The 25,499-nt window shown below is 44.5% G+C and overlaps 2 protein-coding genes across 2 annotated transcripts; both read right to left on the reverse strand.

Moving 5' to 3' along the window:
* Positions 1 to 12,371: 12,371 nt before the first annotated feature.
* On the reverse strand, positions 12,372 to 15,701 carry sptssa (serine palmitoyltransferase, small subunit A). Its single transcript, XM_018734709.2, has 2 exons — positions 15,467 to 15,701; positions 12,372 to 13,900 (listed from the first exon to the last, which is right to left on the reverse strand). The coding sequence occupies exons 1-2, from the start codon at positions 15,567 to 15,569 to the stop codon at positions 13,797 to 13,799; spliced, it is 207 nt and encodes a 68-aa protein (XP_018590225.1). The 5' UTR covers positions 15,570 to 15,701; the 3' UTR covers positions 12,372 to 13,796.
* Positions 15,702 to 16,936: 1,235 nt separating this feature from the next.
* Positions 16,937 to 23,967, reverse strand: eapp (e2f-associated phosphoprotein). Its single transcript, XM_018734805.2, has 6 exons — positions 23,790 to 23,967; positions 22,652 to 22,836; positions 22,163 to 22,267; positions 20,932 to 21,046; positions 19,903 to 20,031; positions 16,937 to 18,796 (listed from the first exon to the last, which is right to left on the reverse strand). Exons 1-6 carry the CDS (start codon positions 23,855 to 23,857, stop codon positions 18,520 to 18,522), a joined length of 879 nt encoding a protein of 292 aa, XP_018590321.2. The 5' UTR covers positions 23,858 to 23,967; the 3' UTR covers positions 16,937 to 18,519.
* Between the last annotated feature and the right edge of the window lie 1,532 nt (positions 23,968 to 25,499).

The following is a 25,499-nucleotide window of genomic DNA, read 5'->3' on the forward strand; positions in this document are numbered from 1 at the left end:
AGAACAACACCACGGGTGAGATTTGATTCAGCATTGCAAAAATAGTCTCAGCAGCAAAGCGAGAAAGAAAAGGATTGTGTGAAACTGCATTTCTGTTATATTAATATTACATTAGAATATATATATATACATTATATATTATATCATATATATTATTACTATTATACTAATAATATATAGTTGTCCCCGACTTGCTATGGTTGGACTTATGATTTTTTTTCAACGTTACTGTCATGGTCGGGTTTTATTTAACTTTTATTTCCAGGATCAGGCATGAGAATGGTCGTGGGATGGTCCAAGGTCAGGCGTTCAGCAAACGTTGTACAGGGGTAGAGACAATAATCAAAATGCTGGAACGAGGGGAGACCGCTACGGTTGCTCATGAAGGAGGTTCTGCATCAAGGTGCTTCCAGGGTGCCCTTTTATGCGGTGTTCCCCGGGTCGGCAGCAGGTGTCACTGATTGACCACTGAGTGGGGGCATGACAGTTCCCCCTCCCGTACGGGCGGCTCCAGCCGCCCTACCCCGAGAGGGAGGATGCCCCTGAGGACAGAGTGCCGGGTGGTCCCTGTGGAAGGAAGCAATTAAACCAGGATCTAGGATGTCACGAGCAGCGACCCATGAACGTTCCTACAGGTTGTACCCCTCCCAGTCCACTAAGTACAGCATCGTCTGTCCCTGGCGCCTGGAATCCAATAGAGCCTGCATTACCATCTACCTGAACCAGCAGAAGAGGAGCATCTTCAGTGGATGGCTGGAAGAGCGAGGTGCTACAGGGCTTAAGCAAGGACACCTGGAACGTCAAGGGGACACGCATACCTGGAGGCAGCTAAAGTTGGTAGGTCATGGGGGTCACCCGGCGGAGGAACTTATAGGGTCCAATGAAGCAGGGAGTGAGCTTCCGCAATGGCAGCCGCAGTTTAAGGTCGTGGGTGGAAAGCCAGACTCACTGTCCGGGCAGGAAGGACAAGGTACAACGGTGCCCGTCCGCACTGTGTTCCTGGAGGTGGTCCTGGACCAAGCGCCAGGTCTCGCTGCTCTGCCTGTACCAATCATCCACCACATGCACCTGACTCAGGCCAGCCTGCCATGAAAACAGGGCTAGTTGCTACCCCAGGATGCACTGGAAAGGGGAGAGTCCTGTGGAGGAGTGGGATAGGGCATTATGGGTGTATTCTGCCCAGGACAGGAACCGGGCCCACTGGTGTTGCATTTGGGCACAGTATGACCAGAGGTACCTGGAAATGTCCTGTTGTAGCCTCTCAACCTGGCCGTTAGCCTGTGGATGGTAGCCTGTCGTCAGGCTTACCTGTACCCCTAGCTTGTTCCAAAAAGCCTTCCAGACTCGGGAGATGAACTGGGGTCCCCTGTCCGACACGATATCCTCCGGCAGCCCGAACAGACAAAACACCTGCAGGAATAGGTCCTCCACCGTCTCTCAGGCTGTTGGCAAAGGGGAGCAGTCGACAGACCTTGGAGAACTAATCCAACAGGGTGAAGATGGTCGTTCACCATATGAGAGGGGAAGGTCTACTAAGATGTCCACTGTGACATGAGACCACAGGTGAGAGGACACTTGTAGGGGTTCCAGAAGTCCGGCCAGTTTCAAGATCGGGGTTTTTGACTGGCACAGGTGGAACAGGCCTCCACATATTCGCGGATGTTGTCTGCCATGGAAGACCACCAGAATCACCCCTGTAGGAGAGAGACCTACGGACTCCTGGATGTGCTGCCACTGGGGAGTTGTGGGCCTCTTGCAATAAGAAGGTTTTCATGCTGGTTGGCATATACTCCTTACCTGTGGGTTTGCCCAGTGGTTCTGCCTCGGCTGCCTGAGCGTCTTGCAGCTCCCTGAAGAACTGCCACGGGACCAGCGCCACCACCCGATGTTAGGGTAGAATCGGTTTGGGAGTGTCAGTCAGGAGATCCGGTTCATGAAGTCGAAACAGTATGTCAGCTTTAGTGTTCTTCGAACTGGGGTGGTAGGAACCTGTGAAATGGAAGCTAGTGAAGAGCAGGGCCCACCGAGCTTGCTGGGGGTTGAGTCAGCACGCTTGTTGGAGATATTCAAGGTTTCGGTGGTCAGTCAGCACCAGGAAGGGATGGATGGCACCCTCCAGCCAGTATTGCAACTCCTCTAATGCAAGCTCGATGGCCAACAGCTCGTGGTTGCCAATTTCATAATTGCACTTGGCTGGGATCAGTTTGGTGCAGGGATACATCTTAGGGGGGTTCCCTTGCTGCTGGGAAAGTATTGCCCCTGCCGCTACCAGTGAGGCGTCCACCTGGACGACAAATGGCAGAGAGGGGTTGGGGTGTTTGAGTACCGGGGCAAAGGTGAATCAGGCCTGCAGCTTGTGGAAGGCCTGGTTAGTCTCTTTGGTCCATCACAACCAGGTGTTCTTACTCGAGGTCAGCGCAGTAAGGAGGAGCTGGGATGCTGCAGTGCTCATGCATGAAACTGCGATAGAAGTTTACGAACCCCAGAAAGCGTTGGAGGGCCTGGATCCATGGCCACCCCATCCTAGCTGAGGATGTACCCTAGAAATGACACGTACGACTGGTGGAACAAACACTTCTCCCCTTTGACATACAAGCGGTTCTGTAAGAACCGGCAGAGCACGGTCCTCACCTGCTGGACGTGCTGTTCCTTAGTCCTGGAAAAGATGAGTATATCGTCTAGGTACACCAGCACACACTCACTGACCATGTCTCCCAACACATGATTCACAAAAGCCTGAAACACTGAGGGTGCATTGGACAGGTCAAAAGGCATAACTACGTATTCATAATGTCCTTGTGTGGCGCCGAAGGCCGTTTTCTACTCATCCCCATTCCCTGATACGGATGAGATTGTAAGCACTCCTGAAGTCTAATTTGGTAAAAATGGTCACCTCTTGAACTCGTTCCAAGGCAGATGGGATTAAAGGCATTGGGTGTGGATACCGTACCATGATGGCATTTAGGCCCCGACAATCTATACACGGTCTTAGTTCTCCATCATTTTTCCCTATGAAGAAGAAACCTGCAGATGCCAGGTACGTCAAGGGTCGGATGATACCTGCCGCTTGAGCTTCGGCGATTTACTCCCTCATCGCCTTCCGTTCTGGGAAGGACAGTGCGTAGACACGGTCACGGGGGGAGTCCCAGGCAGGGGGTCGATAACACAATCCCAAGGACGGTGTGGTGGTAGCGCGGCAGCGCAGGTCTTGTTAAAGACCTCCTGTAAGTCCTCATACTCTAGGGGGATCTCCGCCTGGGGAGCACCCTCAACCCCCTCCACAGAAGTGGTGCGACACGGCAGGAGCAGAGAGGAAACGGGTGCACTCTGCTCCCCAGACAAACTCGCCTGTGCTCCATCAGAACACAGGGTCGTGTTAAGCGAGCCAGGGGAAGCCTTAAATTAGTTAAGTGTCTGGGGCCCTAATGAGAAAGAATTCTATGTCCTCCTGATGGCAGACCCCGACAGACATGAAGAGGACCCATGTACGGGAGTCCACTACTCCACTACTGTTGCCGCTGATCACCGCCTTGGGGTCGGCTCACGGACGAGGTTGTCCACTGCCACAGCTGTCTCCACAAAGCGGTCCAGTGTCCATTCCTCTCCCTGGTAGACCGGTTTGGTCTGGAGGCAAGGCTGGAGACCATTTCGCAAGATGGCCAGCAGGAAGGCGGTGTCCCAGCCACTTTGCTCCGCCAGGTCCTGAACTCCAGGGTGTAGTCCACCACTGAGTGGTTGCCCTGCCGGATCCGTAGTAGACGGTCACCGGAGGCTTGGGTGGAGAGCGGCTGGTCAAAGACTGCCTCAAATTTCTTCTAGAGTGCCACATACATCATTCTGGTGCGCGTGGATCTTGCGGCGGTGGCACAACACTGTGCCAGACCAGTGGGGAGAGCCAAAATGAAGGTGATCTTTAATTTGTCCGCCTGGTACATCTGCAGAGAGCTTGCAAACACCAGCTCGCATTTCATAAGAAACGCCTGGCAATTATCGGGCAAACCATTGTACCTTTCCGGCATGGAGAGGCAGGGTCCCAGTCCGGGGTTTTCTGGGGGAAGTCGCGCTGGAAACCTTGCGTGGAGGAACTTCTGCTTCGGCAGGATCCTCAGTGGCATGGATGATCCTGTTGTCTTGGAGGGCTGCAAGGAACCCATGAAGCGTGTCCTCTGTCTTTTTCAGGGATTGCTCCTGAACTCCAATCCGGGTGCCTCACGTGTTGCAAGCACCGGATCTCTGCTGTTTCCATGGTGTTGGCGGAACCTTCTGTCATGATCAGGTCCAGAAACAACGACGGACACAAGTGCGGGCTCTCAACTTTTATTTCCAGGATCAGGCACAAGAATGGTCATGGGATGGTCTGAGGTCAGACGATCAGCAAACGTGTACAGGGGTAGAGACAATAATCGAAATCTTGGAACAATCCAAAGAACAAAACCAAAACAGCCAAACCAGAAGAAAACGAGGGGAGAGCACTGCGGTTACTCATCGAGGAGGTTCCGCATCAAGATGCTTCCGGGGCGTCCTTTTATGCGGTGTTCCCCGGGTTGGTGGCAGGTGTCGCTGATCAGTCGCTTACTGGAGGCATGACAGTTACGATGGTGAGCTGGCAATAGACATTCAGTAAAAACCGTACTTTGATTTTTGATGTTTTTTTCCCAGGCAAGTGATATGCAGTGCAATATTCTCTTGCGATGCTGGGCAGCGGCAGCAATCCGCATCTCCCAGTCTGTCACTCAGAGGTGTGTATTAAATGCATTTTCAACTTATGATACTTTCGATTTACGATGGGATTAATGGAATGTAACCCCATCGTAATTCAGGGGCTACTAGTATTGTATTCTGGCACGCAGCACTGTGGGTTTGGATAGGACGAAGAAGGACACAGAGGTAGCGTTCATCACAAACTATTTGTTAGAACACACACACACACACACACACACTTTCAGAACCGCTTGTCCCATACAGGGTCACGGGGAACCGGAGCCTACCCGGTAACACAGGGCGTAAGGCCGGAGGGGGAAGGGGACACACCCAGGATGGGACACCAGTCTGCCGCAAGGCACCCTAAGTGGGACTCGAATCCCAGACCCACCGGAGAGCAGGACTGTGGTCCAACCCACTGCGCCACCGCACCCCCACTTGTTAGAACACCAGTACCAGAGAAAGAATGCTCTCAGTCCAAGGAACCCCTTTCCTCCTGCACCTGCACCTGCACCTGCACCTGCACCTGCACCTGCACCTGCACCTGCACCTGCACCTGCACCTGCACCTGCCTTACCAGCCTTACCAGCCTTACCAGCCTTACCAGCCTCCCTAGCACCCCCAGGTTCTCTCTCAACACACTGGTAGACATGGTCACCCCATCATTTTCCCCCTAAGTGCCCCCAGTGGTTGCATACCCACATTTCACATTATTCCCCAGAATGCAACTATTTACATTTAGGAGTTTCCCTCCTAAAACAGTAACGCGGGGTCGTTACAGTATTATATCAATATGTAAATATATATTACTAATGTGTAGGTATCACCTTAACTCTGTTAAGCAAATTACAACGCTACCAGCTGACTTTTACTGAAAACAGACTGCAATTTTGAAACAACTGAGAATTTTTTTCAATTATTCTTATTCATGACAGAAAATAATTGTTTTGGACATTGATACAACTCTTGCAGCAAAAACCATTAACTTGGGCTTTTATTCATCTGTTTATTGATAAAATGTTTTATAAAATATCTCTATCAACAGGCACATTGGCTGCACTCTACAATCATATGTCTGCATCCATATCGCTCCTTCCGTTGATGTAACACACTCTTTGTTTTGTCTGCTACATGAATGCATGTAATTGTAGATGTGCGTATCTTCACAGTCATACGCATATATTTATCAACAACACATATGAAAATTGCAAGCTGAGTTGCACTGGTTGTAACAACTACCAGTGAAAAAGCTGCAGATCACTTCACTTCATTGTAAAGCTACTTGTTAAGATCATTAGATAATTTAATAATTCTCTCTTCAACTGTGGTCCTTGAAGGGCTTATACTAGTGAATCCTTCTTGTTTATTTGTTGTTTATCAGTCCTGCACTCATTAATATGCACTTCTTTATCGGTTCTCCACTGCAAAATTATATTTATTTTGCAGATACTTTTCTCCAAAGCAACTTACAGTGAACTCTATGTAGTGTTATCAGCCCACACACCTTATTCACCAAGGTGATTTGCGCTGCTAGATACACTACTTACACTGGGTCACTCATCCATACATCAGTGGAACACACTCTCTCTGTCACTCACAGACTATCGGTGAACCTGACTAGCATGTCCTTGGACTGTGGGAGGAAACCAGAGCACCCAGAGGAAACCCACGCAGACATAGGGAGAACATGTAAATTCCACACATATTGAGCAGGGGCTGAATCCACATCCTCTAACACCACCCAGAAGCTGTGAGACATTAGCATTACTCACCGTGACACCAAGCCACACACATTTACATAAAAATGGTTTTATCCAACGCTAGTTAAATGCCAGACATATTTACTCACTACATAACTTTGGGCAGATTAATGATTTATTGATTGCAGTAATTAGCATGTTATTATTGCTAGTTCACACAGCACACAATGACAGTATTTAGTCATAGCCAAAAACACATCCTGTGGGCAGGAGAAGTAGATATGTGGCCCAAGGACCATATGTGTGGCACCCGTGTGAATACAGCTGAAAAGGAAGTAAAGTTATTTTTTTACCACCAGCAGCCCAGGGGGTGAGGAGTGTCATGTTTTAGTCTGGATGATGGGACGTCTACAGCTTTCTGCTAAAACAACATTGAAAACCAGGGATCGTGAGAACAATGGGTCCTTTGTGCAACTATCTGTGGTGAAGAATTTCAGGAGAAGTACAGACTAAGATGTGGTCATCACATTCCTCATATCGTGGAACAGTCGGTGTGCGGAAGGTGGTTCACACCTGTGCCTCCTCACGTCCCCAGGGTGCTCAGGTGCTCACCACCATGACGGGCTGTCACACACAGTGTGGACCGGCATTCACCTCCCCGATTTTCATTAAAAACGCATGAGCTGAGCATCACGGGACATCACAACATTCAGCTGTGTGCTGAAGAGGTCATCCAAGGTCATGCAAGCAAACAAAGATCAATATGAATTCGAAAAGAGAGCCAAAAAACAAAGAGGTAAAACATGTTCTTGTTAGTTAAGGTATTAGTCCACTTGTTATCTTTCTTGATCGGTTTATTCAACATATTAGGCAGTAGTAGCAGCAGTGGTTACAGCTCCTGCCTTTGGACCAAAGGTTGCAGGGTTGAATCCCACCTCCAGGTGTAGTATCCTTGAGAAGCTACTCACCCTAAATTACTCCAGTAAAATTACCCAGCAGGATAAATCGGTAAATAACTGCAAGTATCTTAACATTGTAAATTTCTTTGGATAAAAGCACCAACAAAATGAGTAAACATAGTCTCTGGTTACCACATAAACATCAGGTGACCCAGCAAGGAGGAACCTGGTTGCCAACAAGACCAACGCCAGTTTTTTATTCTGAATGCCTGTGCTGTGGAATTCAGTCCTGCTCGCACGTATTACACGCGTGTAGACATAACTTAGGTGTTTGTGACGTCTTCACAAGTTTGCTGTTCGAGAGTCACGTCTTTTTTTGTAAATTTGCTGCCGTTGCTGAAAATTACACTGACTTACTGCATTATTTTTTCTTCTATGTTTTTGTTGGTTGATTTAAACATTTTCATTAATACAATAACTTAGTTGCCATGTGGTTAAAGGAAGTGTGGAATTATATGCTGTAATTCCGGTTCTTAAAGGTAGAGCTATATTATGGCTGTTTTCCTTATTCATTTTATTGGTGTTTTTCTCCACAGCAACTTACAACTATTTTCCCCATTTATACAGCTGGATAATTTTACCAAAATGGTTTACTGCAGTTAGAAGTGGGATTTGAACCTCTGATCACCACATCCAAAAGCAGCAGTTCTAACCATTATGATACCAGCTGCCCTGCCTTTATTATGACTGTATAATTATATTGTCTTTCTGTATAGTCCTGTAAATAAAGCTCCAATGTAAGAATTTTGTAAATGTTTGTGTGTTCTGTTTTTAAACGTGTCTGATTAATACATAGCTGCAAGAATTCTGGGTCTTGCATGAACTCATATAGGAGGTGTGTGGTTGCCTGTTCAAAGCGTGTGCTTGTGTAATAATATAACTTTTAACCATTTAATTTTTTATAACAGCCTGCTAAAGAGAGCATCAGCTCATTAAAACTGGTCTATTTCAAAGAGGCGAAACTCTCCACAACTTTTACAGCTGGTAACTATTTCACTTGCAGGTGTAGCTGTCAGTCCCCTTAAAATGATCTGTTGTGTGTTGTCACTGGGATTCTCTCATTCTGCCTTTTTTTGTGCAAACTGCATCTTCAAGCGCACTTTAAGATTTCCTCCTAGGGTTATTTGTTCACAAGAGTCAGGGGCGGTGCACGGAGCTACACTAAATATGAGAATTCAGAACGCGAATACAAACGCTGTACAAAATACGAAATTACAGAATATGGAAAAGCCCTTCGGGCCGTCATGCTCTGAATTTCGGCGAGCGGCCGAAGCGCCTCGTTCAGCTGCACATACAATAAGTATACAGACAATAAACGCACAATCTGTTTTTTTCAAAGAGAATGGAGGCAATGAGAACCTATTAAAAAATATATGACCTTATGATTAAAGACAGTAGTGACTGTATCCACGTGGAATATGAATCAATCCCAGCTTCGGTTTCCCTTATTCATGAAGTGTGCTTTGTAATTAACGTTATGAATGATGATGGAAACATCGGCTGCTGAGATCTCTTACACAGCCTTGTTGGTAAACTTGGGGGCTGTGCATCACGCCCCTGTACGGCCCACGCGGGGCTCTGGGAGCAGATCGGTTTCCCTGGCGTCGTCCCGCGGCAGAGCGGAATGCAGGGATACGTGAGGCCCAGCACAGCGCCCGACAACAAGAACCCTCTTTATTAACAGCGAGGCTGATAAAGGCTCCAGTGTGAGCTCCAATCTGGCTGCCAGTGAACAGCTCAGTGCCAGTGAATAACTTTGTTCTGCCTTTGTTTGTCTGATAACAAGCCCCAGCAAGGGCTCCACACTCGCCTGCAGCCCCTCCGCTCCAAGGCTCCTTCGATGATTGGTTCTGTCTGGGAGTTTTGGGTGAGCGAGCTTTCCGAACTCGCCATGCCACAATACCGAGGCTCTCCAAAGCCAGCACATGACTGTAACCCTAACCCATTTCGAGGCTCTGCTTTCTTTTTTGTCGTGTTTTTCTCTGTTATCCGACTCTGCACCAACTCCCAGATTTGAGGGTTTTGGAGGATCCATTCTTTCTAGACTTTCCAAAATCTCCACTGAGTGATTATATATTAGTGTTCGCAAAAAAAAAAAGAGAAACAGCAAAAAACATGCCTTTTAAGGCAAATATATTCCCACCGTTCGAGTCCTTAAGTAGAGCAGACCGAATAAGTTATCAAATTAAAATCTGCTTTGTGTTTCAATGTCTGGAACGCCACTGGCTGGCCAGAAAATACAAGGTCCTGTTTTCACCAGCTCACCCAGATGCTACCTCCTTTACCACGGTTTTCCCCACAGAACACGTTTTTCATAATTCCACATAACCATCAGCACCTTTCATTACGAAGCAAAGTGTTGGAGGGATAATATATTATAGGGCAAATGAATAAGAGCTCACATCATACATACTGTATCTTGTCTGAAATAGTGGCAAGAGGGAGAAAGACTATTTTAACCACTTGCAGAGTTGCATTTATTTATTTAGCTGATGCATTCTGCCCAAGCGACTTACAACATTAAGGTTACAATTATTTACCCATGTATACAGCTGGGTAATTTTACTGGAGTAATTAGGGTAAGGACCTTGCTCAAGGGTCTTACAGTCAGAGGGGGGATTGAACCTGCAGCCTTTGGAGCCAAAGGTAGTAACTCTACCACTACATTACCAGCTGTCCCTGATCATGAGTTATCTTTTTCACAATGATGAGCATAAATGATCAATTACCTTTTTAGCTTTTCAACAAGTGTGTATGCAGTACTATGGCACTGTATTTTACTGTATTCTGTGTTAGAATAAAAATAAGACTTTCATTCTTTGTAAAAAATACATAGACCAATCAACAGCTTGACCCAGTACGACTCAAAATGTATATTTTACCTTAATTTTTCTATTTTTAAACATTCTTATAAGTGACACGCAACAACGTAAGTGGAAAACAGCACCGGGGTTTGAGCCCCAGCTGTGGTTACGTAGCATTCGCCCCACAGAGGAAAGTGGACAAAAAGTGCAGGATGAGAACGGGGCCCCCGTTTCGTTCACAGGTTACGTGTCACCTCAGCTCTGCGGGGATTTATTTTAATTCCCATCTAGGCTGCACATCTTGTCCGCACCCGACTTCGGTACGACGACCGGGCAGTCCTGGGCGTGTATCTGTCAAGGTTTCCTTCTCACTCTTCCAGGCTTCTACTTTGATTCTGACTCCGTGCCAGGCTGCCGATTTAAGAAAACATCTCAAGGACCATCAGCTCCTCCTAACGGTAAATCAGAGCTCTCTGTCCTTTCCACTCGACCTTATTAAAATGTTTCTTCAAATATCCACCTCTGTAAATGAGAATGAAACAAAAAGCAGCTTTAAATAAAGCTCAGCAATAACAACTGAAGTAATAAAAGTAAGTACTACTGCAATAATGAAAAGCACAAGCTGACCTCTCTCATTTAAGCTCAAATCAATATGAAGATGGGTTTGTATTTAATGCTGGTGGACGTGGCACCTGGACGCTTGTGTGCAGTTTCACGAGCCCTTGAGTGCATCAGCATTACTTAAGAAAGCATTCTAGTCCTGTCTTCTACAGAGCTCTACAGGAGACCGTAACATTCATGTTCTGATGAAGAATCCCACCCAAGTACACTTTAAAAATATGTAGAGATTCTCTGTCTTAAGGGGACGTAATACCAGAGCATCACTGGAAACTTTTACAAGTACAGGGATTCTTCGATTTACGAACTCACTTTATCCAAAATTTCGATATAACGGCTCTTGAGATCGGTTTTGATTTCCGGAGTGTACCGTCAACCGTTTCCTCTCTTGTGTTAGAGCTGCCAGGTCTCAAATCTCACCTCCAGCTGTAGAACCCTTGAGCAAGGTACTTTACCCTACATTGCTCTGGTGAAATTACCCAGCTATATAAACAGGTAAATAGTTGTAAGTAGCTTAACACTGTAAATTGCTTTGAAGAAAAGTATCAGCTAAATGAAAAGGTTTGTTTAATTGTATGAAACATTTAACTGTTATGCTTAGTTTCTGGCACCATCTAGAGTACAAGCTTATTTCTAAAATATTCTTCCCAGAGTTCAGACTGTTTAGGTAATTTACATTGAGAATTTTGGAATCCGAGTTACTAATTAGCACGCAACGTACTGAGACGAAAACGTATGATTTCATTTATTTGATGTGTAATTTGCCAACTACTGAAAATCCCATGAGCTGAATGACGGGGTGTCTTCAGGGAGGCCTGCTGTTTGTGAGTGAAGTGCAGAGGAGAGCAGTATTATACAGGGAAAACATGGTATTCTTACTAGGGTAACTCAGGGTAAGCACCTTGCTCAAGGGAACCGCAGTAGGATGATCATTACCTGTCCATCCATCCATCCATCTCCAAAACAACTTACCCCGGAAATAGCAGACCAAGCAGGACAAACCATAGTGACCTCCAACACTCAAACCTTTATCTTATGCTGGTAAGTGACATTTATAGAGTAGGGTATTGTTACTGGAGATGTTCTCAATACGTACCTTGACCGGGGGAGTACAGCTAAGGCTGATGCCTTTCTCCAAAGCACGTTGCAATGGGAGGTTTGTAAATTAAGCTCCTTACTGTGATTTACCCATTTATACAGCTGGGTTATTTTTATTGCATCCATTCAGGGTAAGAGCAGGCGACAGCGCTCGCCACGGTTTTACACCCAACGCTGGCATGAGCACCAACTCCCCCCACACCGGAGTCTCCAAAGTGCCTGATCCCGCTCACCGCCAGGTGGCGCTCAGCACCCCTCTCCGATCCAGGGGGGGTGTCACATGGCCTCAGGTCACATGACAAGTACAGTCCAATGAGAACTCACCTCTTGGGTTCCACTCAAACAGGCCATTCTTCCCAGTTCTACTCCTCCATTTTTCAAACACAGGACTTACTTTTTCCAAGAAAAACAAAATTCGCATACACGCAGCGATATAGACCCGAAGGAAGGAATCCAACCGTTTTGAGAGAAAATATTTTAATAAGCAGCTGAGTTACACCTGGAATGCCAAATGACTATGTAACTAATAAAATGAAGCGATAAGGAAAAAGAAAAACCAAGTTTATACAGTGTAAAGTTGTCAAAACATTACATTGCTATATGATCCAGGGAAACGCCACCCCCAGCAAACTGCAATAATGATTGAAGCAAACAATTCGGCAGCATTCTTAATGCCATTACACAGGAAGTTTGTGTTCGTTCACAAGTCGTCACCTTTCATTACGCAGTGCAGTCTGGGAAAAATAAAAAATAAAGTTTTACATGCCTAGTAAATTACCCAGTTTCTCTGCCAGTATTTAGTGTCACACACACACACGACTCAAGCTGCTATGATAAAAGTCTGACAAACAATAGGGGGGAGAAAAAAAAAAAAAAAGCCATAATGTACATCTATACCCATGAATTCTGGAAAATGGAATTTTCTGGAAATTAATAATACTACATTCCTGATGGAAAAGAAAGCACTCACATTTAGTTGATGCTTTTCTCCAAAGCAACTTACAGTGTTAAACTACCTACAATTACTTACCCATTTATACTGCTGGGTAATTTTACTGGAGTAATTTAGGGTAAGTACGTTGCTCAAGGGTACTAAAGCTAGGATTCAAACCTGCAACCTTTGAGTCCAAGGCACCAACTCTACCAACTGCACCATAATTCATACACAAAAAAGTCATAATAGGATCTTATCACAGCCCCCAATAAGTCAAATATTTTAAGTGCAGTTCTTATAGCTAACATGTAACAGAACTTGACAATCCTCAGAGGCGGAGCTACAATATGCAAATAAATGCTTAAAAAAATTAAAATAATCAGCTGCCACTAACACAGGAATTTAAACATTTATTAAAGCATTTATCAGAAGTATCAGTTCCACAAAGGTAACACCTGAGAGACTTTTATATACATTAAAAACACATAAAAATGCTTGTAAAGTCAATCTATAGGATCTCGATGTTGGTGAGAGGTACAGAAAAGGTCCGGTGATGATTTCAAAAAATTCCATTTTCAAACTGATCCGTAGCAAAAAACACTAAGGCGTACAGTTACTACAAAACTTTACACAGATATGTATACATCTATATACACATTAACGTGAAAACAGGGTAGACAGCAAACCAAACTCCCAGTCGGAATGAATATAAGGCAAATCTAACACCGGTACCTGTGCTTAGAGAGTCATGGGAACCAAACATTTTCTGCACGAACCACTTTTAAGGTAAAGCTACAACGTGGCCCTTGACAAATAGAAACTACGCTCTGCGTTTCCCTCTGCCTTTATCCAGACCACCTTCTCTCTATTGGATGCCGAACATCTTCCGAGGACAGAACAATCTAGAATAGCCCTGAAAATTATATTCTTCTCTTCATCCTCTGGGAGAGGTCCTCAGATCCTCCGGGGTTGAGACACTTCATCACTGGAGCACTTCGAAGTAGTGCAATATGGCCATGATGTGTTGAGGCATGAACACGTAGCCCGTATACACCGCCATCCCAGCCACGGAGATCAGGAGAGAATCTAGAAAGTTCTGTTAAAGAAACCAGCCAAAGAATCAAGGATTTACTGGAGCCAGAAGCGTCTCCTCCTCGTTGCAAGCACTGAACATCCGGTATTTTCCAATACTTGTGAATAATCTGAGTTAAACTGTAACATAATAGTATCAGGAAGGCATATGGTTTTCCGACTCAATTCAAACTCATCTATCCCACTAAGGGACAAAAATATTTCCCCCCCCCCCCCCCAATTAAAAATAGGAAGTTCTTTACTCCATGACAAGAATATTTAAAAATTAATTTAAATCTAATTTATTAGATTATAGTACCCTATCAACTGAGTTAAGAAGTTGGCTCATAACTCGTTTTGTTGGCAAGTCACTAATACCCTTAAGTCCCAATCAATAAAAGCTTAATACAAGATCCCTAGATGCATTCACGTAGGGTCACAATGGTCCAGAGCCTATCCTGGATGCACAGGGTGAGATAGGATATCCACTTGATGGGATGGTGGTCCATCACCAAGCAAAGTCATTCTCTCACACACACACACACACACACACACACACACACAAATATCACCCATTTAGGTGAAACATCTCTGGCCTGTGGGAGGAAACCAGAGCACCTAGGGAAATCCACACTAGACTGAGCTGGTCTGAAGCCATGTCCAAACCTCAGGCCCAGGAGATGTGTGTAGCATGATGGCACAGCTACGGTCTCACAGCACCTGGGCAGTATGAGAAGATGACATGGGTTTGATCCCCGCTCAGTCTGTGTGGAGTCTGCACATCCTGCATGGGTTTCCTCTGGGTGCTCTGGTTTCCTCACACAGGCCAAAGACCTGCTGTTCCAGGTCACCCATAGTGTGCGAGTGACAGAGAGAGTGTGTTCCACCGATGCATGGATGAGTGACCCAGTATAAGTAGTGCATCTAGCAGTGTAAGCCACCATGGTGAATAAGGTGTGTGGGCTGAGAACTCTCAGAGCTCATCGGAAGTCGCTTTGAGGAAAGCATCTGCTAAATAATCGTAAATGTGTGCTTTAGGAAAGATGAGCTCGAAACTTTCCTCTATCACTCTGTTCTAATGAAAATCAAAAGTTCTGTGACTACTTCACCTCCTTCTCCGCAAAACAAGCGGCACCGCGCGCGTGACGTTACGCCGCACGCAGAAGGCGTGTAAAACCTGAAATTAGTTCCGGTCACTCCCCGTTTGCGCGCGGGCCTCCGCGCCACGTTACGTCACACGATTAAAGCGTTGCGTCACGCCCCCTACTATTTGGGCCGAGTGTTACCAGCAAAGGTGTTACATACTTACGCAAAGTTGTTATTTTGATGGACACTGACCCCATCTGTGGCCGTGCAATAAATTCAGCAGACACTGCCGATTTCCACCTAGTTTAGTTTAGCAACCTGTTGATGGCTATGCTAGCGGGATGGTGGCGCGGCTCAGAAAGCTCGCGAAGCGGCCTGCCGCACACGGGACTTAGGAAACACACGCAGTCACACAACCCAACGGCAGAAACAGTACACAAATGTGCGCCCGCAGCGTGAGCGTAAGGAGGCTCCGGCTATTCGGCGGAAGGATACTGAAGACGGTTCTCTCCCAGGGCTCCAGCATGTAGAGCGCCGTCACCAGCAAGTATTGATAATAGAACCAGGAGAGCTGCTTCCACGCTGCGCTCAGCGTCATCGTCTGACCGAGTCCGCTCTCCGCGCCTTCTTCAACTGGACTACGTTCACGCGAAGCACCTTCTCAACCGTTCCGTCTTAGCCCTGAACGCTCACTGTCGATCAGTTCGTAGAAGTAGCGACGTAACCCCACCCGGCCACGAGGCCGCCGACGTCACCGCGCGTCTTAAAGAGCCAGCAGCCCCTCTCTTCGCAGTCCCACCACACGGGTGCTTCGCGTCAGCAGCACCTGAATTACGGAATTCGGGAGATGTGAACATTCCGCACTTTATTTATTTCCTCTGACCGCGCTTTCTTTCCATTTGTATTTCCACAAATGTCTGTCTGCTGCGGAGCGAAATGTCCTGCGTTTCCGCTTTCCGCCATTAGTTGGCAGCAAAACGCACTTAAAGAAACCCCCCAACAGGAGTGTTGCACTGCCATCATTCAAACTTTCGCATTTAGCCGATAGTTTTCTCTACTTAAGTTGCTTACAATTATTTACCCATTTGTACAGCTGGGTAATTCAGGGTAAGCACCTTAAGAGTACTACAGCTAGAGGTCGGAATTGAACCCCAAGACCTTGGGGTCCAAAGGCAGCAGCCCTAAACTACTAGTTGCCCCAAGTGTTCACTGCTCCTGGTGGTTGATCAATAAGAAGATGAGCATCGTGGGATATATTGATCACCAGCCTTCTTTCTACAAGGATGTGGAGAGAATGTGTTTTTATTTTCAGTCACTTTAAATGAGTTTTCATGTAGTTCTGTGTTAAAACTAATGTATTTCTTCTATGGCTATATCCAAGAAAGGGGGTGCGGTGGTGCAGTGGGTTGGACTGGGTCCTACTCTCCGGTGGGTCTGAGGTTCGAGTCCCGTTTGGGGTGCCTTGTGACAGACTGGTGTCCTGTCCTGGGTGTGTCCCCTCTCCCTCCAGCCTTCTGCCCTGTGTTGCCAGATTAGGCTCTGGCTCCCTGTGACCCCAAATGGGACAAGAGGTTCAGACAGTGTGTGTGTCATGTCCAAGGCTTCTACATCACCTTACCTATACATAAAGGATATGTTTTATAAAGATTTTATAGTGTAGATAAGGAAAGTTCAGAGTTGTCTGAACGTGACATGTTCAGGTTCACATTAAGACAGCCACTAAAGCGGAGTGTGTGCCTCCTTGTTCTCTGTAACTGACTCCAGATCACTGTTGACATCACTGGATAGTGAACACAGATAGGACAGACACCTTAGGTAAACAGTCTACATTTCACTAGTCCTCCCACAGTGTCCTGTTAGATTTTCCCATCTTTAATATTAAGGGAGGTTCAAAATTAAAAGAAAAAAAAAATGTTGCCACCTATGTCAAATTTAAGATGAAGAAAATCACTTTATTCTTCTGAGAAATTACACAAATTATTTCGTATAACCTACAAATTTGAACAGCACACAAACTCTTCACATTTCAAGCTGCAAATACAGATCTTAAGAAAATATAGAGGAACATAACATGCAGGTGTGATTAGTTTTTGTTATATATACACAGTTTGTTCAAAAACATACAAAGAGTAATCAGATGTATTAACATCCCAGAACCACAAACGACATGTGCAGACCTAAACACACTTGCTACAGCTCAGTTTGTATTACCAGCCCCACCATTATGTAAAGCACTACACACAAATAGACATCAGTATCATTATCACTGTTCAAACAAGAGTCCTGGTTTGCATCAGTATACTGTGGCCGGAATAATTTGGATCCATTAGGACATAAGACAAGTAAATACAACTTAATCCTGTACAGTACTTGGATTTCATAAGAACAAAAGAAATGTATGTTTTGTATAGCACATTGCATGCAGAACAGCATAGTGCTTCAGAACATACATTTTCACCACCAGCCACTTGCTGATATGGAAGATGATCTTGAAAAAAATATTTTGTGCATATTAAGCACAAATATGCTGCCTATATGTACAGATAGGAATGACAGGACCATACTACTGTTTGCAAGGACATAGATACAGGGACTATGGCAAAGCACCGTTACCTTATTCAGACAGGACCCTGCTTCATGCAAATAATAATAATGTCAGGGAGGCAGGATTCATTGATCAAGAAAGAAGAGCAGAGAACTGACATTTCTGGCCACCAAGCACTAATGTGGTCACTGGGAAAGGGTGGAAACAGTCAGTAAGGGAATCATCACCCTGTCAAAGTGATCCCTGCAAGCCCCTTCCTAGGGTTTCTTGATGCAGTGTATGATTTAGTCCCATTCTCAGAGTCCACACAGGGCCCAGAACCACAGCAGTTATGTCATCATATAGAATAATGGGAACTTCTACACTGCAGCTCCATTCAGAGTCACCAACTAACCACAGTCCAAATCCTTCCATTTCCACAATCTCTTCCCAGCTCAATCCTGAGAAATTTCTTTTGCTTTGGAAGCAGGTGTATGTGTACACACCAGGTTTAACATGGATGAAAATCCTTCCAAATCAAGAGGGCAGTGACTGAAGTGTCACTCTTAGACCCTGTATTCTGCACGACACCAAACCTTTGTGGCTTCACAATACACAACATACATTTCTGTACATAAATGGCTGGGTTGTCAGGAACATGAAATCAAAGGTTTCAAAGATTATAGATTTATTTCCCTAGAGAGGTTCTGTATTAACATTGAGAAACTTAAGTTTCTGTAAGTTTCTTGTTAACATTCCCTACAGTTAAAAACTGTGTGATGCAGATTAATTAGATTTTTTTTGGATGTATTTATCATCTTTGAGACAACCGACTGTCCATGCATGGTTTACTTTGAAGATTTGGTTTAATAATGGGCGCTGCATTACGTGTTGTGGGGTACTGGGATGTTATTCTGAGAACTGAATGTATGCTTTTGGGGAAAATTCTAAAATATACAGTTGAAACCCAGTAAATTAAAAGAACAGTCTTTTAAACATTGTGAGAAAAATGTCCATTTTCTATTCAGCTATGACTTGCAAGGATGTTGAAGAAATGGTAAACTTCATCTTTGTCAAACACCGCAACTTCCGTGGAACACTCTGCACACTGCACTGGATGGTACTTGTCCTCCACTTCTGACTCCGTATCTCTCGACCCATCTGTCCCATGGGAGACCTTCCTCTTCTTCCGCCGATTCTTCTTTTTGTCATTCGGTGTTTTGTACCGCAGAACCTCTTCTTTGTTTACAGTGCAGTTCATGACAAACATGGCTCTGTACTGTGTATGGTACTTCTCATGCCTATGAACAGATGCACCAAAAGAAGTTAGAAAAACATCAAGGGGCATTATTAGCTGACCAGATACACTATTTTCAATATACAAACTGCATCATGCGTAGATACTGTAGATCAGTCTCAAATACATACTGTTTAATTTTAGACTACTTGCCAAATACAGTACATACATTTGCATTTATTCATTTAGACTTTCATCCAAAGCAACTTACAACTCAGCGAAAAGTGCGTTTTCCCTACAGATGGAGAGACAGATGCAGACCTGGAATTCTTGAAGTACGTCACCATTAAACTCACACGCAGTTATATTTAGCCAATTAAATACTAAAATGTTAGTTAAAAGCGCTCAATATAATCCTAAAGTGTTTCTGGTGCTAGTCAGCATGTTTCTGAATAAAATCTCAAAAAACAAAAAAGTATGCTCTGAAACCCAATGAACTACAGCATAGAAATGTATTAACACTAGGTGCTATAGCAGAATAAATTAAGTATTGCAATTCATCTTCCAATCCTCTGAAGTTTTTTTTTTTTTTTTTTTTTTTTTAAATGGAGACATTTTTCCCCACACATCAAGTGCAGTCTGCTTTCAAAATCAGTTTTATAAATGAAAAAAACTGGGAAACAATCAGCACTGAATAGGAGGCTGTGGAGATGACATTTTATTTGAAGATATAAATAAATTTTAAATATAGCTCAAAGTTACCATTTTTTAAATTCTTAAGCATGCGTTGACCATGTCTCAGTGGAAAAACTCTGCAGGTAAATAAGTGAGAATTGTGCTGAAGCCAGTGAATGTGCTGAATAATCCACATCTACTGACATTTTTAATAGAGGCAGCAGCACACACAGTGCTTTCCACTTGGAGGACATAAATTCAAATCTAATCACTCCAATAAAATTACCTTGCTGAATAAATAGGTAAATCTCCATCACTAGCTTAACCCTTAAGTTGCTTTGTAGAGAAACATCAGCTAAAGTAAATGTTACATCAGAATATTTTTACTCTGCTACTGTATAGGTATTACAGATTAAGGAAAATAAGTGTTCATTTTGACTCTTATGACCACACACAATAACATGCATACTTTGAGTCTTTCTTCCAGTATCTCACCTCTGGCAGTCCAGGCACAAGGTGGTCATGCATGCTGGACAGTTGAGAACTGCATCGCTTCTGGGAACAGACTGGTTTTTCCCTTTTCTCTCAACTGCTTCTTGTAGTCTAGTGCTGCCAGTCCTGTACCTGATCAAGCCAAAGGGTACACCGCTCACGTTCACTTAAACCATCTACAACCACAGCAGTCAAACTGTTTTCGTATTCACCAGTTTCACTATATTTTCATCATCTTCTCTTGTTCAGTACTCTGTCACCACAAGAGCATCGAGTAAAAAGAGTGGCGCAGGTGGTGTCATGGTTAGCGCCACTGCCTTGGACTCAGAAAAGGACCCAGGTACTTACCCTGAATTTGTCCAGTGGTGGTGGGGGGAACTGTTGTACATAACAGTAAATAAATAAGTAGACAATATTCTAAGTCCCTCTCGAGAAAAGCATTTGGTACTTCACAATATCTAGTATAAAAGAACTTGTCAAAGACTGATTTCAAATTTTAATGGAAACCTTTTCAGTTCTGCTTTGGAAGTCAAGCAGAGCCTTACAAGTGTAAAATAAACAGTCGACATTGAGTTGAACCACATGCTTCACAGGCTTGACTCAGCCCACTAGAACTGGAGTCGAATAGGTCTTATGTATGTAGGAATCTTGGCGAAAGTCAGTTGCTACTTCATGATAATATAATAATAATAATAATAATAATAATAATAGCAGCACCAAAACTGATCTCCTCTCCCAGGAGGGTGACTGAATTAACACATGCAGGTGTCATCCAATCCTAAAGGTGAACATTTACATTTATTCATTTAGCTGATGCTTTTCTCCAAAGTGACTTATGATGTTAAGCTACTTACAATTACTCACCCATTTATACAGATGGGTAATTTTACTGGGGGAATTTTAGGGTAAGTACCTTGCTCGATGGTACTATAGCTGAAGGCGAGATTCAAACTTGCGACCTTTGGGTCCAAAGGCAGCAGCCTCAACTACTACGCTACCAGCTTTCAGCTTCAGAACTTCTGCCACACTCACCCCCTTCTCTTGGCATCAACCCAAGCTTGGTCACGGTCATCTTCATCAGGATCATACAGAAGCTCACTGTTTGTTGGAATACGGCGCTGTTTGGCACGGCGTCCTGCAGAGCTACCTGAAGAAGGTTATTAAAGTTTTTGTATGCAATTCCAGGGGTATGTTTTGAATAAACATTTGGGCAAGCAAACCCAATCCTATTTAACAAAAGAACTCATTTTGTCATGATGGGAAAGCAGAATGTATGAATAAACGTAAATAAAATTTTCTCAAGTACAGCACTCATTTAGCTGACACTTTTCTCCAAAGCAACTTACAGTGTTAAGGTTACAATTATTTACCTATTTACATTTACATTTATTCATTTAGAAGACGCTTTTGTCCAAAGCGATGCACATCTCAGCAAAAGTACAATTTATGCATCACAAGAAAGAGACATGGCTGCACACGTGATTCTTAAGTAAACCTAGTTTTTTACTTTTTAAAATTTTTTTTATTTATACAGCTGGGTAATTTTACTGGAGCACTTTAGGGTAAGTACCCTTGATCAAGGGTACTACAGCCAGAGATGGGGATCAAACCTGCAACCTTTGGATCCACAGGCAGTAACGCTAACCACTACGCTACCAGCTGTCCCTGTGTGTAACAGGATCGGCGGACTGGAATAATGGCATCGTTAGTTTAATATTAGTTTGGATTGCATTTACGAAAGCTACTCCCCAAATACTTGCTTGGGGGGGGGGGCACAACTTGTGGTCCACCATTGCGAAAAAAAAAAAAAAAAGTATAACTTTTACAAACAAGGATACTGTCACTCAGACTACACTGTCCATAATGACTGGCAATGAGGAAAAACAACACATTTAGCCTTAAAGGGATTCTTAATTGTATCTAGTTCCCCAAAAGACAGCAAACTGATGCCTCTTTATTTTGGTTCTACCCAAGTGCCTTAAGCTTGGGGATTCTAATGACTACTGTGCATGTGATTTCATTCAAACACAATGTCTGCCTTATCAGGGCAACATTTATGAATACAAGAAGAGGGGGGAAAAAAAAATCATTTTAATATAAATAACATCACACATTTCTGCATATATCTCTCAAACACAATGCTCATAGTATCTTCATTCATCTGGCAACACATTTGACTCTACAAGTTTAAGATTACTACCATCTATACTAACAATAAGCCCCATTAATAAGAGCTCATTTATAGAGAGCAATATATACTTACTTGACATTTCATCATCTGAGTCACTGTCAAAGTAAATACTGTCGTAGAACTGAGGTTGTGTTCCAGTTGTATCTGTGTTGCCCCCTGCGGTACTGGAACCCTCAGCTGGAACCCAGAAGGAAACCGATTATACTCCAGCCTCACACACGTACATTAACACACACAGGTCTGCTGATCGGAAAATCCAACAAGTGACCAGACAAAAACAGAAACTACACCAAACAAGTTGGCCACTTTCAAACAAAGGTGAAAAACAACCAAAATAACTGATGGTTTACAACAAAACATAACTGAATGGTTACACAGATTTCAGGTGGACTGTGAGGAGATCTATGCTGAAATGCTGCTGTTTTATCAGCCTAAAAGTGAACAGAAATAAAGCCAATATTACCAGCTATATGAGACATGTTATTTCAGTATGTATTTATATAACACATTTAAAATTAAGTACTTGGATCATCATATATACTTATGGGGGCAAATGCACACCTGACGTTGTTGGCACCCCCCATCCACATTCCATGGTCTTCATTGTGGAGCTCAGCTCTGCCTCCATCTCCTTCTCAAACTCATCCCCACTGGAGGACTCGCTTTCTCCCGTCAGGTACTCCCGGATGAGCTTCCTCTTCTGATCCGGATTTCCATGGAGGAGAATCTCCAACTCGTCCTCGGAGCTGAAGAATAAGAAGAGACCAAGCCAAAAGCACGGAGTGACATACCAGGTGAAGGAGGATATAGCACAGGAGAGGCAAAGTGAAACACCAGACCTTTGAGGAAATTCCACATTACCGCCTGACACTTAAGGAAACCTGACGGATTCTTACAAGAAGCCATTATGAAATGTGTGAATCTGTCTGCCAGAGCCAATTCCAGCCATGTGGATATCAGTATTTGTTGTCACAGCGTGGCACCGCTGCACTTGTACCACATATTCGCAAAAAGGGCAGCTGGTAGCGTAGTGGTTAGAGCTGCTGCTTTTGGACCCAAAGGTCACAGGCTCAAATCCCACCTCCAGCTGCAGTACCCTTGAACAAGGTACTTCCGTTAAATTGCTCAGCTGTATAACTGGATAAAAACAGCCAAACACTGACTGTCACTTGGGAGAAAAGTGTCAGCTGAACGAATAAATGTCAACAGTTATCAGTGATGACTGGAGTTTTGGTTATAACCCTCCTAGGTTTGCATTCTGCTGCCAGCCTACTCACTTGGATGTTTCTTTTTGTTCCAACTCCAGTCCAGTCCTTCTCCTCCTGCACATCCTTTTCAAACACGTGCACACACACTCATTCCCAAATTATTCTCTCTTTCACAGACAGACCAAAGATACTGCTTTGCTGCAGTGAAAACATAACCTCTTTGTTTGAGACAAACACTGAAGTAACTCTTGTTCGATCCAGAGCAACAGAGTAACTCAGCGCCACTGACTGAGCTCCCGCCTCAGTCCTCCGACCCCCAAACAGCTGACACCAGTGTATTACCATAATGATAACTGGGCAAAATGAACCCCAAAGCAGCCGCCGTGAAAAGGGAGAGTTAAAGGAATGTCAGTGTGCGAACGCGAACGACGAACGTCGTTTTACTAAGAGCGGCGGCGGCGCGGCGGCTTCCGACGAGCGCGTTCACAGACCTGCTCGCCGCGCGCTCCTCGTCACTCGGCTCCTCGATCTCATAGCAGTCATAGTCCTTTTTCTCCATTTCCTCTATTTACCTCGTTAAACAACCGCTAAGAAAAGCATACACCCGTCACACCTGGGAAACGCCTTTCTCTTGCGAGCTTTTAACTGTACAGGAAGTGGAACGCAACATCAGCTGGTCCCACAGTGATATCTGTCCCCGGCGCTCCCGCCCGCGCGGACGTTGGTTCCGCGCTGAAAAAGTCGCATCTCGGTCCCGTTTTTTCGAGGAAAAAAAACAATAAAAAATAAATATATATATTTTTTTGGCGTTACTGATTTTTATATATATATATAAACATCAGTAACGCCAAGTGAGCTCTATAATGCACTACGTCAACCTGTTCTTGGTGACTTCATAACCCCAGACATCCCCTCAGCCGCTGTTACACTGAGTGGAAAGGACAAGTGCGTTGATTACTATTCCATATTATAGTGCAGGCTTATGTTACCATGTTTCATTTATCACACACCTTACAATGCACCTAAGCACACCACCAGCATGTTTCAGGTCTTTCAACATGAGACACCTTGGCCCAGGTAACCATCCCAGGATTGACCAGACCCCAGTTTACCTTCAGGTAACGTTATCCTGAACCCGCAGGTCACCGCTCCTAATCCGCAGCCATCTGGACGCCCTCTCCACATCCTGTAGGCCCTGTACAAGGACTTCTCTGGAAAGCCCCGGGTGCCTACCACGATGAGCACACACCTCATCCTCCAGCTTTTGGAGTAGTAGTGCCCCACAAGTTCCTTTACTTCATCTTCTTCCTCTCATTGGCCTCCTTCATGCAATCTTCCCAAGGAAGTTTGAGCCCCAATGAGACGGCTTGTCTAGAAGCTTTAGAAAGCAGGACCATGCCAGGTCTTAGATATGTCTCTGTGACGGTGACCTGAAATCTTAGTTATCTCTTGGTTGCTCAGACTTCCCTACAAAATGTCTGCTGCCTATTTCAACAGACACACACCTTGCCCTCTGGCCTTCGGAGTAGTACTTCCCTAACTCCCATTTTCTTCCTCTGTGTGGCCTCCACCATGAATTCTTCCAAAGGAGCTATGAGCTCCTGCAAAATGACTTTCCTGGAAGCTTCTGATAGCAACACAATCTCTGGCCTGGGAGATGTCTCTGAGGTGGTGGCTGGAAACCTTAGTTGCCTTCTTTAGTCAGACATCAACTACCAAACTGGCATCATCACCAGGAGCTCTGAACTGGTTTTGGGTAAGTTCTACTCTTACATCTCCTTTCAGCAGGTCCTACTGTGTCTATGTACATCAAAAGCTGCTTGAATCAAGAACTTTATAGGAAGCAAGTGTTTCCACTTCAACATGCTCTGTTGCTGCAGCCGTATCATCATAGTCATCCATTCTTCTTGCTGAAAGCATCTCCTCCTGTAACAGCTTGCATCTGTCCTTCCCCTGGACCTTGTCATTTCACTGTAATGCAACACTGGCCAAACCTGATCTTCCAGAAACCCTCTGGGTAGTGAAGTGAGAGAGTCTGGGCATGCAGTACAAGTGAACCTGGTGAGCTTATGTGTGGTTACTGCCTATCTGACAGACGGAATAAATGGTGCAGTTCAGCTCCAAGGGCCTGTTCAAGCAAAGGGCTGAAAATACATGCAATTTACTGAGAAGCAGAGTTAAGATTCAAAATGAAAACTTAA

This window comes from Scleropages formosus, chromosome 3 (genome assembly GCF_900964775.1).
Source record: "Scleropages formosus chromosome 3, fSclFor1.1, whole genome shotgun sequence".
Lineage (NCBI taxonomy): Eukaryota > Metazoa > Chordata > Actinopteri > Osteoglossiformes > Osteoglossidae > Scleropages > Scleropages formosus.

Excerpts from the sequence above, each read along its gene's own strand:
- sptssa (XM_018734709.2), bottom strand. The coding sequence starts at position 15,569 with ATGACGCTGAGCGCAGCGTGGAAGCAGCTCTCCTGGTTCTATTATCAA. Across the intron at positions 13,901-15,466 it reads CTGGGAGAGAACCGTCTTCA|ATTCTCTCCTGATCTCCGTG; the intron begins GTATCCTTCCGC and ends AGAACTTTCTAG.
- eapp (XM_018734805.2), bottom strand. The coding sequence starts at position 23,857 with ATGGAGAAAAAGGACTATGACTGCTATGAGATCGAGGAGCCGAGTGAC. Across the intron at positions 22,837-23,789 it reads GAGGAGCGCGCGGCGAGCAG|CTCCGAGGACGAGTTGGAGA; the intron begins GTCTGTGAACGC and ends CTTATTCTTCAG. Across the intron at positions 21,047-22,162 it reads CTCAGATGATGAAATGTCAA|GTAGCTCTGCAGGACGCCGT; the intron begins GTAAGTATATAT and ends AACCTTCTTCAG.